Source organism: Stigmatopora argus, chromosome 10 (genome assembly GCF_051989625.1).
Source record: "Stigmatopora argus isolate UIUO_Sarg chromosome 10, RoL_Sarg_1.0, whole genome shotgun sequence".
NCBI lineage: Eukaryota > Metazoa > Chordata > Actinopteri > Syngnathiformes > Syngnathidae > Stigmatopora > Stigmatopora argus.
Window position 1 is genome coordinate 5,009,341 of NC_135396.1, and position 17,136 is coordinate 5,026,476.

Genomic DNA, 17,136 nt, shown 5'->3' on the forward strand with positions numbered 1-17,136 from the left:
ATTTTTTCCAATTTTGCACGTCTTTCATTAATATTTGAAAGAAAGACTTGTTTACAATGACCCATAAAGCCCATAAAGACAAAAAAAATCCTAAATCTGTTTTCAAGATTGAGGCTATTTATTCCGCTTTAAAACAAGAATATTCAACAGAAAAAAATGTGACTGAATCGTTTTCTATTTGATAATTCAACCGAAACAGCAGGTTTGGTCATTGGCGTTTTTGGCATTCATTTATAATTTGGTCAAAATGTGTTCTACTCATGAAAACAAGAGTCGATCTGACGTCGTCCTTTTCACCCCAAGTTATTGTAATAAAGTCAAATTTAGTTTTTTTTTTTTTATATATGTATTTAGGGCCCTCACAGTGGGAGATCTGGGTTTAAATCCAGGTCGGTCCACGTGTATGAAATTTGCATTTTCGCCCTGGGCTTGCGTGGGTTTTCTCCAGGTACTCCAGTTTCCTCCCACATTCCAAAAAGCTGCATTGTATGCTGATTGGACACTCTAAATTGCTCCTAGGTATGAGTGTGGATGATTGTTTGTCCCCTTGTGCCCTGCGATTGGCTGGAATAGGCTCCAGCACCCCCCGTGACCCTAGTGAGGATAAAGCAGTTCAGAAAATGAGATGATATCATTTCGACTTGAAAAATGACACGCGACGTGAAGGTTCTTGGCGTCAAAGAGCTCGGTGTTTTCCGTCCGCAGTGTTTCGGCGCAAAGTCAATCCAACATGATGAGCGTGGCCAACCTGGGCGTCATCTTCGGCCCCACGCTGATGCGCTCGCAAGAGGAGACGGTGGCCGCCATGATGAACATCAAGTTCCAGAACATTGTGACGGAAATTCTCATTGAGAATTTTAGCAAAGTAAGTCCTAATGAGTGGAATTTTAAATGCTAAAAGCGACGGGTAAGTGAGTTGTTCCGGGGTCTTGCGGCGTTTGCAGATTTTCCGCCAGCCTCCGGAGCACAACGTGCCGCCGCCACAGCCTCCCAGTCGGCCCGGTTCCCGCAGGAGCAGAGCCATTTGTCTGTCAAACGGCCCTCGGAAGCCCAGGAGCACCTACGCGCCCACGCTCTGCCTGGCGGATGCTGAAAGTGAGTACCAAGAGGAAACAAGTCCTTAAAGGGCCACTTTTTTTGTCCTTTATTGGAATTTAAGGGCGGCGTGGTGTCCAAGTGGTTAGCCCATCCGCCTAACAGTTCTGAGATCAACACAGTTTTCTGTTTCTTTTGTATTTTATTGTTTGTGTTTATTAAAATTAGAGCATGTTTGATTTTCATGGTTTACGTTTTTTTTTTTTAACTTTTGGGGAATCTTCTCTCCGTTTCTAATCCGACTTTTACAATTTTTTGGTCAACATTGTTTCCATGTTATTTTCTTGTTAGTCATTTTAGTTTTTTAGTTGATGGTTAACTGTGAATGGCAGTGAAAGAGTGGAAATGAAGGGTGTGATTTTAATGAGGGCTTGTCCCGCCTCAACTTTGATCCCTGCATAGGCGACCCATGCAGCAGCAGTCCTGGTAGCACCCCTTCGGGCAGCTTGGCGTCCTTGTCGTCGCACTCCTCAGAGCACGACGTCCCCCCGAAGCCGGCGCCCCTCATCCCCGCCGCCCCTGATCCGGGTTCCGGTCCCGACACCCCCACCGACACGGGATCAAAGGACGTCCTCCCTGCCGTGGCCCCCAAAAAGGCCCCGCACCGCCACTTCCTCCCACCCAGACCGCCCGATCTCACGGCCGCAACCTCGCTCAATTGTCTACTCGTGCCCGAAGGTAATCCGTAAAACGTTGAAAATGACATTTTGTGTGCTATTCATCATTTTCCATCCCGTTTTCCCAGCAGGCCAAAGGAAATACTCCAAATCCACCCAAAATCTCTCCTCATTGGACCTCATCGATCACCTGAAGCCAGAGGAAAACCCGGAGCTTCCTCCAAAGCTTGTGATTCGCCGACGTGGAGCGGCGGCGGCGGCTGTCAATGGATACCAAAGACCAGGCTCAGTGTAACTAACTCTATTTTATAAACATATATGATAGTATTTGTGTATGTGTTTATTTATATATATATATATATATATATATATATATATATATATATATATATATATATATATATATATATATATATATATATACGTGTATATGTATGTGTATATATATGTATATATGTGTGTGTATATATATATATATATATATATATATATGTATATATACATATACATGTGTATATATATGTATACATGTGTGTACATATACGTATACATGTGTGTACATATACGTATACATGTGTGTACATATACGTATACATGTGTGTACATATACGTATACATGTGTGTACATATACGTATACATGTGTGTATATATACGTATACATGTGTGTATATATACGTATACATGTGTGTATATATACGTATACATGTGTATATATACGTATACATGTGTGTGTATATATACGTATACATGTGTGTGTATATATACGTATACATGTGTGTATATATACATGTATACATGTGTGTATATATACATGTATACATGTATACATATGTATATATTTATATATATACTTATATAGATAGAAATACATATCTAAATAGGGCTGACACAAATGATCAATTATCAAATGAACTGTATATTTCCAATGCACATTCCCAGCTAAAGTGTTCAACCAAGATGAATGTAACAATAAATAACACCATTTCTATAAGGGTAGATGAGTTGACTACCCAAAAATAATCAGCAGTTATTCAACTCTCCAAATTATCATTTGGTCTGCCATTGTCAGCACCACACGCCCGATCCATTTGAGCGGGTCTACATCTGCAGTACCGAAATAGGTAATGGCGTGCGCCACAACAGTGAGGACAATTAGGGTGGGCGCATTTCTGCTTCTGCCACTTGGCCACCTCGCCGGGGAGCGTGGAGAGGATTTATGCAACCTCGCCTGCTAGTGGGAGAGCTGCTCTTAATTCTCTAGGTTGATGTGACCCAGCCCTGACTGCACTCCTCCTCGTCTTGCTTGACTTGTGTGTGTGTATGTGTGTGTGTATGTGTGTGTGTTTGTGTGTACAGAGTTCAAAAACCGGGATCCAAATAAGCAAGAAAACTAATTAGAGGTCCAAAACTGATCATATGATCGGAGATTGCGTTATTTTCTGTACTGTAAAATTGGACTTCTTTTAACATTACGGGATTTTCCTTTAAAAATGTCCACTGATTTGTTGTTATGGTTTATCTTAAAAATGCGAAAAATTAAGTTATTTCCAGTCCTTAAAGCTCTTTTTATTAAATGTAATAAATTAAGATGTCCCAGATTCGATTGTCATTTTCAGCATCAAAATTGTTTTCACTAATATGGGTTTAATGTTGGATCATTTTGTTTAAATTGCGGAAAAATACATTTGATTATGTTATTTTTCCTTTTTTAGTACATTTCTGAGGTATCGGATTGGGACGCCACAAACTCAGGTGACAGGTCACAGACTCCCAGATTTTACAAGACGTGTTGACATAAAAAGCTATTTCCTTCGCTGTTATGACCGCGTTTCGACTTGAGTGGCATCTTGGCGTCACCTCGACTCCTGGGTCGCGGTGGCACGCGAGTTCGAGTGCGTCACGCCGACCACTCGTTTTTCACCTGAGGAAGGAAGGAAACGTCCCGCATTGTGTCGTTCCGCCTTTCACTCTCGGGCCAAACAGTCAGGAATGTCGGCGGTTAAGTCGGCTTGCGTTCTTGGAAATCTAGCAGGAAAGGTCAAGGAGATATTTTCTCTTGAATAGATTTTTTTTCCACGCAGGGTGGCGGCCAGAGCGATGCTTTTCGAACACGGCGGCAACTGGCAGGCCAACGCGCTCGGCAGGTGAGCACCGCAACCGCGAGAATACGATAAAATGCGCAACTGATTTCTCGCACTTTCGACAGGGACGCCCAGGCCGTGTACTCGTGCGAGGCCGAGCACAGCCACGAACTGAGCTTCCCACAGGGGGCGCACTTCACTAATGGTGAGTATACTGTGAAATATCATGGTTAAGCACCAAGTGTCGTCTTGACCAAAGTATTCAAGATTTACTTGGGGCAAAAGTTAGGATTATTTGTTTTCTCTTTCTTACGCATTGACCATGTTCACACACAGCAAAAAGCGGGAGATATGAAGTGTAGTGAACAAACCCCGAAAACGGGGTGTCCAAATTCCACAAAGGGCTGCAATGGCTACAGAAAGTTTAACTCACCGATGTCAAACTCATTTTTGTCACAGTCAAGTTACAGTTTCGTTCAGAGGGCTGCTATGTCTGCCAACTATTGTATTTTCTAGAGTATAAGTCGCACACGTTTTTTCTGAAAAACCTTTTAGTGGATATCTATTTAGCCTGATATTCTCTGTTTTACTATTGTAACTCTAACGCAGGGGTGTCAGACTCGGGTTGGTTGGCGGGCCGCGTTAACGTCAACTCGATTTCATGTGGGCCGGACCATTTTAGATATAATATTTAGATTTTTTTTTTTAAATAAATGGATTAAAAGAACTGGATTAAAATCCCTGAATATTCAGTTTTTTATAGATCCAAAACAATGTTTATTTTAGCTTTTTTATATATTTTTAGATTTTACAAAAGGATTTTTGAACTAAAAACCCAGAAAAAAATGATTAAAAAATTACTTATTTAAAAGGGGGAAAATCAGGAGATTTAATATACATCTATACTCTTCATTTTAATTTGATCCTAAAACAGAAAGTCGGCACTCATTATTTACTTTCCCGGGCCACACAAAACGATGCGGCGGGCCAGATTTGGCCCCCGGGCCGCCACTTTGACACATGTGCTCTAACACATATTTGTTCTTGGTTTCCGATTAAATTAATAATTGCCCTCCCAAAAATGCGACTTATACTCCAGTGTCACCTTTTTAATCATTGTGGATTCTTTAGTTTGTGCGACTTATGCTCAGATGCGACTCGTAGTCCACCAAATAGATGGCTGTCCCTCCCTGACAAAGGCAGGGGACGGGTTAACCAAGTACTTGCACTGTTACCTTGCACCACTGGTTGCTTATCTGATAATAAATGACTCATTTGAACCCATTTGGCTTCATCCCAGCTTTTAGTGTGAGCACCGATCTAAAATACAAGAAGCCCTTTTTTTTCCCCTCTCCCTCATTTTATTGCCTTTTCCGTGACGAGCCCGCTTGGCCCGCGAGCAGCGGGGAGGCAGGTCACAGTAACCTAGTGATGGAAGGCGCCCGGGCGTGTAATACACCAACCACCCCCCACCCCCGGCTCGTAGTTAGAAACGAAAAAAAGCGCCTCGCCATTTAGCAGAAGGCTTTTTGTAGCTCTCAGTATTAGCAAACGAGCAGTACTTTTTTTATTTTAGAGGGGCGATGATTGATTCTCCGCAAAGTCGTCCTGTTTACACTTCATTTCTCGATACTGAAAAGTGGGGACCGAAACACGGGATGTGAATTTTAATTTTTGTCGATAAAAACATTTAGTGTTCTGATGAGTTGGGCTCCGTCATCGAAATAATCGTTGGCACATTTGTACTCTTTTATTGGCTCAATTTATTTATTTTTATCTTAAATAATTAAGTTTGTATTTAAGTGTATTCACTAATTCTAAATATACATAAAACATTCTTGTTTGTACATTGGGTGGCGGGACATAGATTTACTCTTGAGGGCCACGCAAAACAATGCCGAGGGCCTAATGTGGCCCCCGGTCCACGGGTTTGACACCCATACTGTAAACCTTGTGTGTGAACGAATCTGGTGTTTTTTTTATGTATGATACATGATACATTTTTACTTTTCCCGTTTTTTCTCGCAGTGTACCCGTCCATCGAACCAGGATGGCTGCAAGCGACCTACCAAGGAAAAACTGGCTTAATCCCAGAGAATTATGTTATTTATCTGTAATATTTTGGTTGTTCCCCCCCATGGTATCCATGGAAAAAAAGCACATTACTGGTGGTTGTATCTGTGCAATTTCTAGCTACTTCGATGCAGGCTAGACCATGACAAACATACCTCTGTGTTTTTAATAAGGCAGACATTTGTCTTTTTTCCAAAAACATTTTTACGACCTCAAAAGACACATGAGAACCACTTTTATTGCACTCAAATATCTCCGTAAATTTATGATTCATGTTTTTTTTTGTTAAACAGATCAACACATGATGTGTTTCCAACTAAATTTGAAAATAAAAATGAAATAAATGTTTAGATCAGGGGTGTCAAACTTTCAATCAAAAGACGAAAAGAAGGGAAACGGTTATCAGTTTTGTTTTATTTCCTTTTTTTAAAGGGTAGAAGAGATCATCTTTTATTTGTCTACTATTATTATTTTTATAGTGTTTATTAGTAGTATTTTTTAGGTTTGATTATTTTTTATCTGAAAAAGAAAAACAAAAATATTTTTTATTTTCCTTTTTATTTAAATGAATTTATTCCAAGGGAACGGTAACCATTTTTTCTTCATATTGGGATTTTTTTTAAACAATGGAATGAACAGTAAATATTCTTCATTGTTTTCCCGATATTTTCTGAATTCTGGACTAAGGATATTTTGCATCAATTTGCTTTTAGTAAATCCACATGATTTAATTTCATGCAAAACAATGCGGCGAACCGGACTTCCCTCGGACCTCCAGTTTGACACGCCTGAGTTCATTCATAAAAAAATGAGCAATTTCTCCCAAAAATCTGCGGAATCACAGTTGGCTAAAATTGTGCATCGCTACCATGTATTAAGAAACATTCCAAGAAAATCACAGTGATAAATGTTACACAAACGAACCATGTTTCAATGCCATTAACGCCAGTAGATGTCTAATTTGCTCTCTCGTTTGCTCTTGCAGTTTTAGCAAACTATTTTGTCCATTAAGTTTTTAACCTACTGCTGTAAATGAAGCAACTTTTCTTACCAAATAATCTCACGGTACCCGCTTTTTATCACCTTGACATTCAATCCATTTCAGGTGGGAGAGATGGCAGTGAATGCACCTCCCACTTAAAGTGGATTGGATATGTACTAGTGGTCAACTTATTTAAGTTCACAGCAGGAGAATGAAAAGCATGTGATTGGACGTCTAACGGTGTCCAACTGAAAAAACTCCTTAAAAGGGGAAAGTTAAAGGGCACGTGGTGGAAATGCCGACTGTAACATTTCCATTTATGGGGGTTGTTTGCTATACTGTCTGCAAAAGTCATTTACATTTTCACAACTGTAAAAAATAAATAAACACAATGATGAATTAAGGCGCAGATTTAAGTTTATTTAAATTTTTCATGTACTTTTGCAAGCCAGTTGTCCCACTCACCCAATTTTGAGGATCTGCTCACGATCTAATGTTTCAGAAATGTAATAAGAAGGGAATAAATTAATGTCAGGTGGGCAAGTGGTTAGAATATTAGCCCTACAGTTATGTGGTTGAGAGTTCAATCCCTAGTGGGTTCTTTTTAACATTCCTAATTGAGTTTTGCATGTTTTGATGTGTGGGTTTTTTCCGGGTACTCCAGTTTCTTCCCACATCCGCGAAACATGCATGCTAGGCTAATTGTAAGCTAAATTGTCCTTGGGTATGAATGTGATTGTTTGTCTGTCTCCTTGTGCCCTGTGAAGTGTTCCCTTGACTATTGGCCATAGTTGGCTGGGATAGGTTCCAGCACCCCCCGTGACCGTTGTGAGGATAAGCACTAGGGAAAGTGAATGAATGAATAAAAGCATCTTTAAATGTTTTTTTAAAGCTGAAACCATAGTCATCAGGGCTAAAAGGTTAAAAAAAATGACAATTTAAACACTTTTAGGTCAACATCTCGGAAATTTATCTTAATTAATCAAATATCCCTAAAATGTGAGTCAGCCATATAAGTGATCTTCTGACGAAGTTCCTTTTATTGATTATTATTGTTCTGATTGCTCCCCAACCAGTAGGAGTGAAAATTCAAGACGGTCACAAAAGGCAGTTTTGGTAAGTAAAAGACTCATTTTGAAGGGAAAACCTTGGGGGTGCGGGGGTAAGATGTCACTTGGGGTGGAAGAGCAGCGGCCTCACCATGCCCGCTAGGACTTTGGGAAGCTGCGATGCGATCACCTCCGTCATCATTTCGGGAAATTCCACCTTCATGGCGTCGGCCTGGATGAACGTGCTCAGGCAGAACAGGTTGACCTTCTTTACGATCTGGGGGAGGAAGTTTCAATTCTGTTACACAAATATGTGTAGCATTTATTGTTTAAAATACCATCCCCATGGCCTGTTTTTCCAAATTCATACCACTGCAAAGTTCCTGTGGCGTTTTCAAAAGGCATTGAATTTTGTCATGTAAGTCTTGGGTCACTGCAGTTGACATTTAAGATCTTTAATGCTTTTTAGCAGTTGACCATTTATGGATATTCATAAAATTGTTTCTTTTTGCTTGCGACTTTTAAAGTTGGTACGAATTGCTATCAATTATCATTACAAATTGCTGTCAATTAGTGTAATCAGTCTTCCTTTTGCAGCTGCCTTGACAGAGCCCACTTAAAAATCTCCAGATTGTGCTAATGTTTGCAGTTTGCTAGCATGGTATTCTTCTATTTTCACTTTTTCAAATTGTCATCATGTCACCTTTAAGCCTTTACGGGATAAATGACTATTTTTGCTCATTTAAAAAAATGTTTTCAAAATGCTTTAATTAATCTAATTTTTAAGTTATTTTAGGATAAATACATTTATGAATGACTAGAATGTCAATAAAACATAAATTCCTTCTTTTCCTGCTGAAGGAACTTTCTAAAGTAGTTTTTTTCCCCCATAGTATTTAATGCATTATCTGCCATTTAATTAAACCAGGAAGACTAGTTAGATGCTCATTTTTTTAGTGCCATTGACAGACAGCGAATAAAATAACATTCACTCGCCCCCTCCCAGTCAAAAGGGATTGGACGACTAGCGCTGTGAGTTATATGAGCACCCTATTATGGGTTAATTTGCCCTTTTAACTCATTACTTCCATTGAAAAGGCCTTTTCGGAGGGCTGAGATTTTCAGTGTGTTGGATTTTTCACCGCCGTACTTCATGCATGGCGTCCATGAGCTTGGTGAGATGGTAGAAGCGCTGCGAACTGGCCACCACTCCCTTCTCCTTCACATGGATGGCCTTGGTCAGCTCACGGATGTAATTCTGACGCATCTCCTCGAACGCCCCCTGGCTTTTTAAACCCTCCAAAGGCACTAAGGGAACAACAACAACAAAAACAAAGCTTGAATTTGGAGAGTATTTGAAGAGTTCGGAGTTCTGGCTTTTCTAGATTAGACAGGTTTATGAAAGAATGAGTTGTTCTTAAAGTCCCACTATCACCTTATCGTCCGTTTAGTTTTATTGCTGTGGCAGCCAGCATTTTAGTTCTTTTTCCAAGAAAGTCAATGTTTTATCGAAAAATACTTAAGTGTTGCTTAGGAAATTGTTCGGACACTGTCAATATAAATTATTTTTTCGTGTCGCCCAATTTCTATTCTCTTGTCGCCGTGTGATTATTCTGGCATTCTGTAAACAGCTACCAGCTAGATTAGCGCTGGAGATCTAGACCATCAATTCTGGTAGTGATGTCACAACCAGTATTGCTGAAAAAAAATAGGGTGCTGCCTAATGCGTTTATTGGGGTGGATTAATTATGGAAACACACTACACTACACTTTCATTTTTTCCTATGGTCACCATTTCATAGCACCTTTAACCTTGTATTTCTTGGGGAGGAAACCCTTACCCAGGGATAACAAAGACACGTGAGCTTCGATAAGAGTCGCTACAGCCCTACTGTTAAGGTCCGGCATTTTATTTTCCTTCCGATCTTCTGCACGAAATGTGAAAAACGACACTTCCAAGCAGGCACTTTGTAAAAGTTCCAGCCGCAGAAAGCTCCGGCTGCAACAAAGCCAGCGTCTTTGTTTATCTCTGATGTCATGCAGTCGATTCAAGGCTTGTCAGCCCGCAACGGGGTGTAAACAAAATGAAAGCACGCTCCGCCATGTTTGTTTTTAGCTCAGACAGCTGTGCAGCATTTTTATTGCCCTGTTTCGAGTTGACTTTGCCTTTTATTTTTCACTGCTGCCTCTAATTTGAAGTTGTTTTAACATAAAAATTTAATTTTCTTGTTCATTTTTTTGTCTTTTAAACTCCTGTTTCTTTGCCTTTTTACCTGTGTTGAGTAAAATGATGGCCTTCATGCAGAGGAACTCCTCACGAGTCACTTGGAGGTTGGCGAACTCCTGTGGGATGAACTGGATGGCCAGGCACAAGTCGTAAATGGGGGATCTCCTCATTTGATCCCTGAGGATGAAGGGGGAGGAGCACACCATAGAGGGCGGCGCCCGCCCGAAAAGGCAGACTCAATCCATCAGGTCACTACTTTACATATTTTTGCTCTTCTTTTAAATAAGAATCAATAATGTCAAACATGTAAGTAACTTTTGGTGATTTTTTTGTCAACTAATCGATAATGAGAATAATTGACAAGTATTTTGTTGATTGATTTGTCCTTTAGACTTTTAGAGAAAAAAATTGTTCGAAAATATGTCAATTTGTAATGATACGATTAAAGATGCAACAATTAAAAGACTAATGGGTTACGAAATTATTCAACAAATATTGTAATCTTCACCTTTTACACAAGGCAACTCAAATTGTTGAAATAATCTGGCAGCCCTAATATTAATCAATTATTTTATTTTATTCTAAAAATGTCCTGAGAATAAAAGATTTGACCCAGAAAGACATTTTTTGCGTGAGTAAAAGGCCATAAATTTAGAAGAATCAAATTGAATAAATATAAAAAGTAAGAAAAAATGCGAGAGCCAGTCAAAGTTGTCAATGAACCATTTACCAAAACAGATGGCTGGCTGTGTTAAGACCTGCCGTATGCATGCATGTACCTCTGTGTATGTATGTATATATGTGCCTATATATGTGTATGTATGTATATATGTGTATGTACACATATGTATATGTTCATTGACTATAGCTCAGCCTTCAACACCATAAAACCGGACATTCTGACTGACAAACTCTCCCACCTAGGACTAGCCTCTTCAATCTGCTGCTGGATCAAGAACTTCTTGACCAATCGACCACAAACTGTTAGACTTGGTCCCCACCTCTCTTCGTCCATTACACTGAGCACTGGCTCCCTTCAAGGCTGTGTACTGAGTCCTCTTTTGTACTCCCTGTACACATACCACTGTACACCTACCCACCAGTCTAACGCCATCATCAAATTCACTGACGACACCACTGTGGTCGGACTCATCTTATTAGGCTAAAGAAAAGTACGGACAAATAGGCTTAAGGACAGTTTTTTCCCCACATCCATCAGAACTCTAAATTTGCGGTAACACTATACACATTCCCTTCTGAGGTAATATGAAAAGATATTTTGTTTGGGTGGTGATCTGCCTCCTACTAGCTGACTGAAGGTAAGTGAAAGACAGTAAGAGGTAAGTGACCTGTATCCATAACAGCAGAATGCCAAATTACAAGTCCGTAACTATCACTTACTTAGGTCTTTTGCCGAGTAAACGCACCTTATGGAGAAGCACTACCAATTTCGTCATACGCAGTTTCTGGGTGTGATGACAAGTAGGCTTTTGTTGTTGATGATGACGACAGGGCATATGTCCGATTATTATTATTATTATGTGTGTGTGTATATATATATATATATATATATATATATATATATATATATATATATATATATATATATATTTCAGCAACACGCTTATTTCTTTATATATTTATTCATGTATTTATTTATTTATTAACTTACTTATTACCTATCTATTTATGTCTAAAATGCCTTTCCTATTTCTGCATCCTCACCCTCTTGCTAGTGACAACGAAATTTCCCGAATACAGGATGAATAAAGTTATCCAATCCAATTGGCCCCTCCCAAACAAAAAAATACAGTGAATGAGGTAATTTATGAAAAAAATCCTACTTACAAACTTAGAATGAGGTCAGGCGCAAAGTACATATATTCCCTGGTGACGTTTTTAAAGGATCGCCAGCCGAGAGAAAACACCATCAGGTTCATCCACGAGTACTGGATCAGCGTCATCTGGTCGGTGATGTGAAGATTCCGAAAGCCTTGGCCAAGGAAATGAACATTTCTGTCAATTCGGAATCAACTAGCATTGTAACTATTAAATATTGATTCAAATGAAATTGCTGAAATTACAGGGCCATTAAAGTCACTCTGATGGACGTGACTTTTAGTTTACCACAAAACCGCTATTTTAGAAGAAACTAACCAATGTTCCATTGATAGTCTCTAAAGCATGAAGATAGTTACGAAAAAAATCCAAAAAGGAGAGAATGCTCTTTCTGTTGCTACTTTTGGCACGTAAATTATGACGGAACATTATATTCTTTATATATGTTTATATTTTTTTCTCCCTCTGCCGGATCAGTACGTTAATTTAATTGTACAATTTCAATAATTACGGATTTGTGTGAGTCTTGATCATTTATTTTTTAATACTCTTGACCAGGTGTCAAAGTGGCGGCCCGAGGGCCAAATCTGGCCCGCCGCATCATCTTGTGTGGCCCGGGAAAGTAAATCCTAAGTGCCGACTTTCTGTGTTAGGATCAAATTAAAATGAAGAGTATAGATGTATATTAAATTTCCTGATTTTTCCCCTTTTAAATCAATAATTGTAATTTTTTAATCAACTTTTTCTGTGTTTTTCGTTTAAAAATCATTTTGTAAAATCTAAAAATATATTAAAAAAGCTAAAATAAACATTGTTTTAGATCTATAAAAAAACTGAATATTCAGGGCTTTTAATCAAGTTATTTTAATCCATTAATTTAAAAAAAAAATCTAAATATTATATCTAAAATGATCCGGCCCACGTGAAATCAAGTTGACGTTAAAGCGGCCCGCGAACCAACCCGAGTCTGACACCCTTGCTCTTGACTGTTTAGTGTGCCAAAACTGGGGATGGTCGGACGTTAGAGCTCAGTCAAATTGCTCCAAGTTAGCTGAGCGAAATGAGAGAAATCTACTTTTGATGGCCTTGTACTTGGGGGAAATCTTATCTTACCCGGTAGAGATTTGGACCATTTAACGATCCACCGCAGTTGCTTTTCGCAAAGCCTGTTGAGACTGGTTAGCAGCAAATGCGGGACGTCAGCCTGGGAGCAGTCGTAGCCCGAGAAGACCATCTCGGGTTCGATGTTCTCCAGGATGTTGACGATCTGCTGCGAAAAAGCCATCTCCTGCACGCCGGGGAGACCCACTGCTGCCACCGCGCCCAGCGCTTGGCCGTCCGCCGACAAGTGTGACGGAAAGCCTAGCGCCTTGAGGGCCCCGAAACGCTTCAGTTTCCTGCCTGAGAGGATCGGAGCAAAATCTTAGCTTTGAAAACCACGTTACAAATCAAATTTATAGTTCTCGCTCCAGCGCCAAATACTTCAATAAATCTGCTCACGGGGATTAAGGAGCTTAAAATGTGGATAGTGAGTCAGACAGGAGAGAAATAACAACTGAACCGCTGTTTTTTTCAATTGGAATTCTTTTGGAAATTGTGGACGATTGCCATATTTGGCCAACAAAACGATGTGGAAATTGCAAAACTTTCTTATAAAAGAATTAAGCACTGACATAAAAATGATTTGTGCCATCAGAATGACTTACTAGAACACTATTTCTATATAGGCCAATGTTGTTGCACTATATGACTGGGAAAAAAAAAACTTCTTCCAAAAAGTTTAAAAAGTTGAAGAACTGTGCTAGATTTCGCATATTCATACCTGTCAACTTATACATTTTTCCCGTATTTTATAAGTTTTTTGGTCATTTCAAATTTTGCACGCCGTATAACAACTTTTTTTTTTCAAAAGTACGCTTAATAAGGGGAATGGCAATCATTAATAAGGGGAGAAAATAGCAGATGTTGACAGGAATCATCTTTTTAGGATGGGGCTGATTCTGATAGTTAACCATTCAGACAAACATTAATGTTAGTGCTAAATAAAAGCCATATTTCCCCAGGTTACACCCCAAAATGGATCTTGTACCTCCTAGCATCATCCCTGCTTGATAGCACTTGCGCAGGCGACACGCCGGGCAGTTTTTCCTCCGGATCTTGTCCACGATGCAATCATTCCGCCCGGCGCACAAGTAGCTGTGGTGGCCTTTAGGGCACGACAAACAACAGGCGTCATTTTCAATGCTCTTTTTTTCTTCAATTACAAAAGCAGAGCATGAAGATGAGGAAAAAAAACATGTCTTGAAGGGCTCCTGAGTGTTAAGTAGAGCTCTGAAGGAGGAAATTAGATAGCGGCAAGGCTGTAAGGACAGAGTGACACGGCCGCGGTGAGACTCCATGGCTCCCGAGTATCGGCCGCGGCGTGATAATAAGCAAAACAAATCCAAAAAGAGGCAGATAACAGCGCTAGGCACCTCCAACAGTTAACCAAGATTTTGGAGGGGAAAACAAATGAATGTGGATGTTTTGGGTTAACTCCTCCACTTGTGTAAAATTTCTACACCAATGTATACGGGGGCGGAAGTTAGGGGGGGTGCTTGAGGGTGCGATCGCACCCGGCCCCCACCCTGTCGTCCATTTGACTGATTGCTTGATCACTGCCAGCCCTGCCAGTCAAATTGGATTGGATGTCTACCCTCTTGCAGTCTATTGGGAAGTATTCGTAAGTAAAATTCTGGCATCCAAACCGGACAGTATTTTGCTGTTAATTTTACATCTTTTTTTTTACATTAGGATCGAAATAGTCTTTCAATACATTCACCTTCTACTGCTCTTTTAAAAAAGACTTTGCAGCTGCCACAAGTTAGAACTCCGTAGTGACAACCAGAAGCCTCGTCGCCGCATATCACGCAGGACCTTTGAGGTGGCAAACTGCAAAACAAAAGATAGAGGATTTAAAACCATGCAAGATTGCGTTGTAGCTGCCGCCTATTCTACATCAATTTCAGATAATCATTTGCAAGTTTTATGCTTTATAAATTAATACATAATATGGACTGTGGTTATCGACCAAATAATCAAATTATAAAAAAAATATCGGAGAAGATCAACATATGACCATTTCGACATTAAAAATATATTTTTTTTTTTAATGTAGAGGTACTACTGTACTGGGTTAAAGTACTAATGTTGCTGTTCTTACGTTATCATAGTAGTCATTTTATTAAAATTATACTGAACTGAACTTTTCCTCACATATTATCATCAGTGCTTCAGATTTATAGTATTGCATGATATCATCTTTTGGTCTTGTGAGGATAAGCAGTAGTATGTAAAATGAATGAAGATTGCTATCACGACTTGGTAAAAGACAGTTTACTATTTATTGACATCCAATCTGGCAGTGAATGAACCAACCCTCCCACTTCAAATGGATTGGGCAAGTGACAAACTAATTGATGGGAGGGTGCATATTGTTCAATGGAAGAACAAGTCTTATTCTTTTTACCTCATTCGCGCGCACACCTGAATCGGTGGCCAGCCAATCGCAGGGCACAAGGAGAGGGCCAACCATGCACACTCACACCCATACCTAGGGGGGATTTAGAGTGTCCAATGAGCCTACCATGCATGTTTTTGGAATTTGGGAGGAAACCGAAGTACCCGGAGAAAACCCACACAGGCTGGGGAGAACATGCAAACTCCACACAGGTGGACCGACCCTGGATTTGAACCCAGGACCCCAGAGCTGTGAGGCCGACGTACTAACCACTCCCAACACCGGGCCGCTAATTTAATATATACATATTATATTTCAGATTTTTACAAGATTGAGTATTGTCCTTTTTAAACAACGGAGTAAAGAAGAACAAACTTAGTACTCTGGCTACTCCTCAAGACTTATAAAGTCATTTTAGTGAGTATCGGTACTGATACCAGTATCGGCTAAACGCTACTTGAGAGCCAGACAAAAAAAGATAAAGACTTGAACTTTACTCACCCGGCGTAGGCGTTGAAAGCCGTCTGATTCCGGACGGCTGCAGCCTGGCCGTGTATCCCGTTACAGCCGAAGGGGTCCTCCGCCCCCACGCCCGGTTGGCACCAGAACTGCGCCTCCCCGGGGCCCATAGCGGGCACCTGCCAGCGGCCCACCTCGCTCTTGTACACGGCCAGGTGAGCCGGCGAAGGTGCGCTGGCGTCCAGGTGGAAGGCGGCGCCCTTGCAGCGGGGCTCCACCCTCACCTGTCCCATCTGATCGGTGGGGCTCAGGTGCGCCAGGAAATTGGGCGACGCCTCCTGCGCCGGCCGCGGAGCCGCCGAGGCGAAGCGCGCGCACTCCGGCTCCCCATAGTCAAAGTGCGGCTGCTTTCGGGCGTCCAGCGCGTCGAAGGCCGGACACGGAGCTTCCGTGATGACGGACATCTCCTGCTCGTCCTTGATGAACTTGGACGACAGGCCGGATCCGAGCGCGTTGTGGCCCCACTTTAAATAGTCCCTTCCGCGCTCGTACGGAGACCCCCCTCGCTGCTCTTCTGGAGGAGCGTCCAACAGGTTGGAGCAGTCTCGGAACACCGAGCCGTCGCTCTCTTGGCTCTCCGGGCCAGTGCCCGCGTAGCCTTCGTCGGGGAGTTTCATCTCGTTGAAGTCGATCATGTCACCCACGGATTCTAGCATCCGGCCGTGGGCTTTCTCCATCTTGGCGTGCGTAAAAACACAGGAAAGATGCGAGGAAGCCACTCGCCCCTCCGAGCAGTACGCAGAATGAGGAGTTGAGGGCTCGGGGGGATGGGGGGGGGGGAGGTTCCTATGATTGACACAAGCCACGCCTCCTTCTGTCTCCCTCATAATTGGACGCCCTCTATGATACTGACAGGAAAGTGTGGCTTCAAGTATGGAATTTAGAAGGAGCCAAATGCAGGGAAGCAATCAAGGACGTGGGATGGAGTGCTCTAACAAAAACTTCAATAAATAAGGCAGGATCTTCAGAAAATAACAAGGACGTAGAATAACAAAAATGACATGCAACAATATGAGGAAATGAGGAACTTGGAACATGGCATAGGTATATCGAGTAATCGTTGACAGTTTAGGGTAAAGTAGACGATCCCACAAGGACTGACAAACACAATGGGTTTGAATAGACAATTAGGAACATTTGGGTAACACAGGATT

At 41.0% G+C, this 17,136-nt stretch overlaps 2 protein-coding genes across 6 annotated transcripts in view; one reads left to right on the plus strand and one right to left on the minus strand.

Moving 5' to 3' along the window:
* arhgap42b (Rho GTPase activating protein 42b) overlaps positions 1-7,252 on the plus strand; it is a 49,696-nt gene extending 42,444 nt beyond the window's left edge. For 2 of the 5 annotated variants that reach the window (XM_077611130.1, XM_077611133.1), the window contains 7 exons: positions 706-865; positions 945-1,095; positions 1,486-1,773; positions 1,841-2,003; positions 3,795-3,857; positions 3,920-3,999; positions 5,823-7,252. In XM_077611130.1, the coding sequence (XP_077467256.1) occupies positions 706-865; positions 945-1,095; positions 1,486-1,773; positions 1,841-2,003; positions 3,795-3,857; positions 3,920-3,999; positions 5,823-5,911 (994 nt within the window). In that variant the 3' untranslated portion in view covers positions 5,912-7,252. The remainder of the gene's footprint in view (positions 1-705; positions 866-944; positions 1,096-1,485; positions 1,774-1,840; positions 2,004-3,794; positions 3,858-3,919; positions 4,000-5,822) is intronic. The other 3 variants (XM_077611132.1, XM_077611134.1, XM_077611131.1) reach the window with 2 other exon arrangements.
* A 137-nt stretch (positions 7,253-7,389) lies between these two features.
* Positions 7,390-16,709, minus strand: pgr (progesterone receptor). The gene is made up of 8 exons (XM_077611135.1): positions 15,965-16,709; positions 14,786-14,895; positions 14,054-14,170; positions 13,078-13,365; positions 11,974-12,118; positions 10,172-10,302; positions 9,049-9,206; positions 7,390-8,175 (listed from the first exon to the last, which is right to left on the minus strand). Exons 1-8 carry the CDS (start codon positions 16,657-16,659, stop codon positions 8,020-8,022), a joined length of 1,800 nt encoding a protein of 599 aa, XP_077467261.1. The 5' UTR covers positions 16,660-16,709; the 3' UTR covers positions 7,390-8,019.
* Positions 16,710-17,136: the final 427 nt, after the last annotated feature.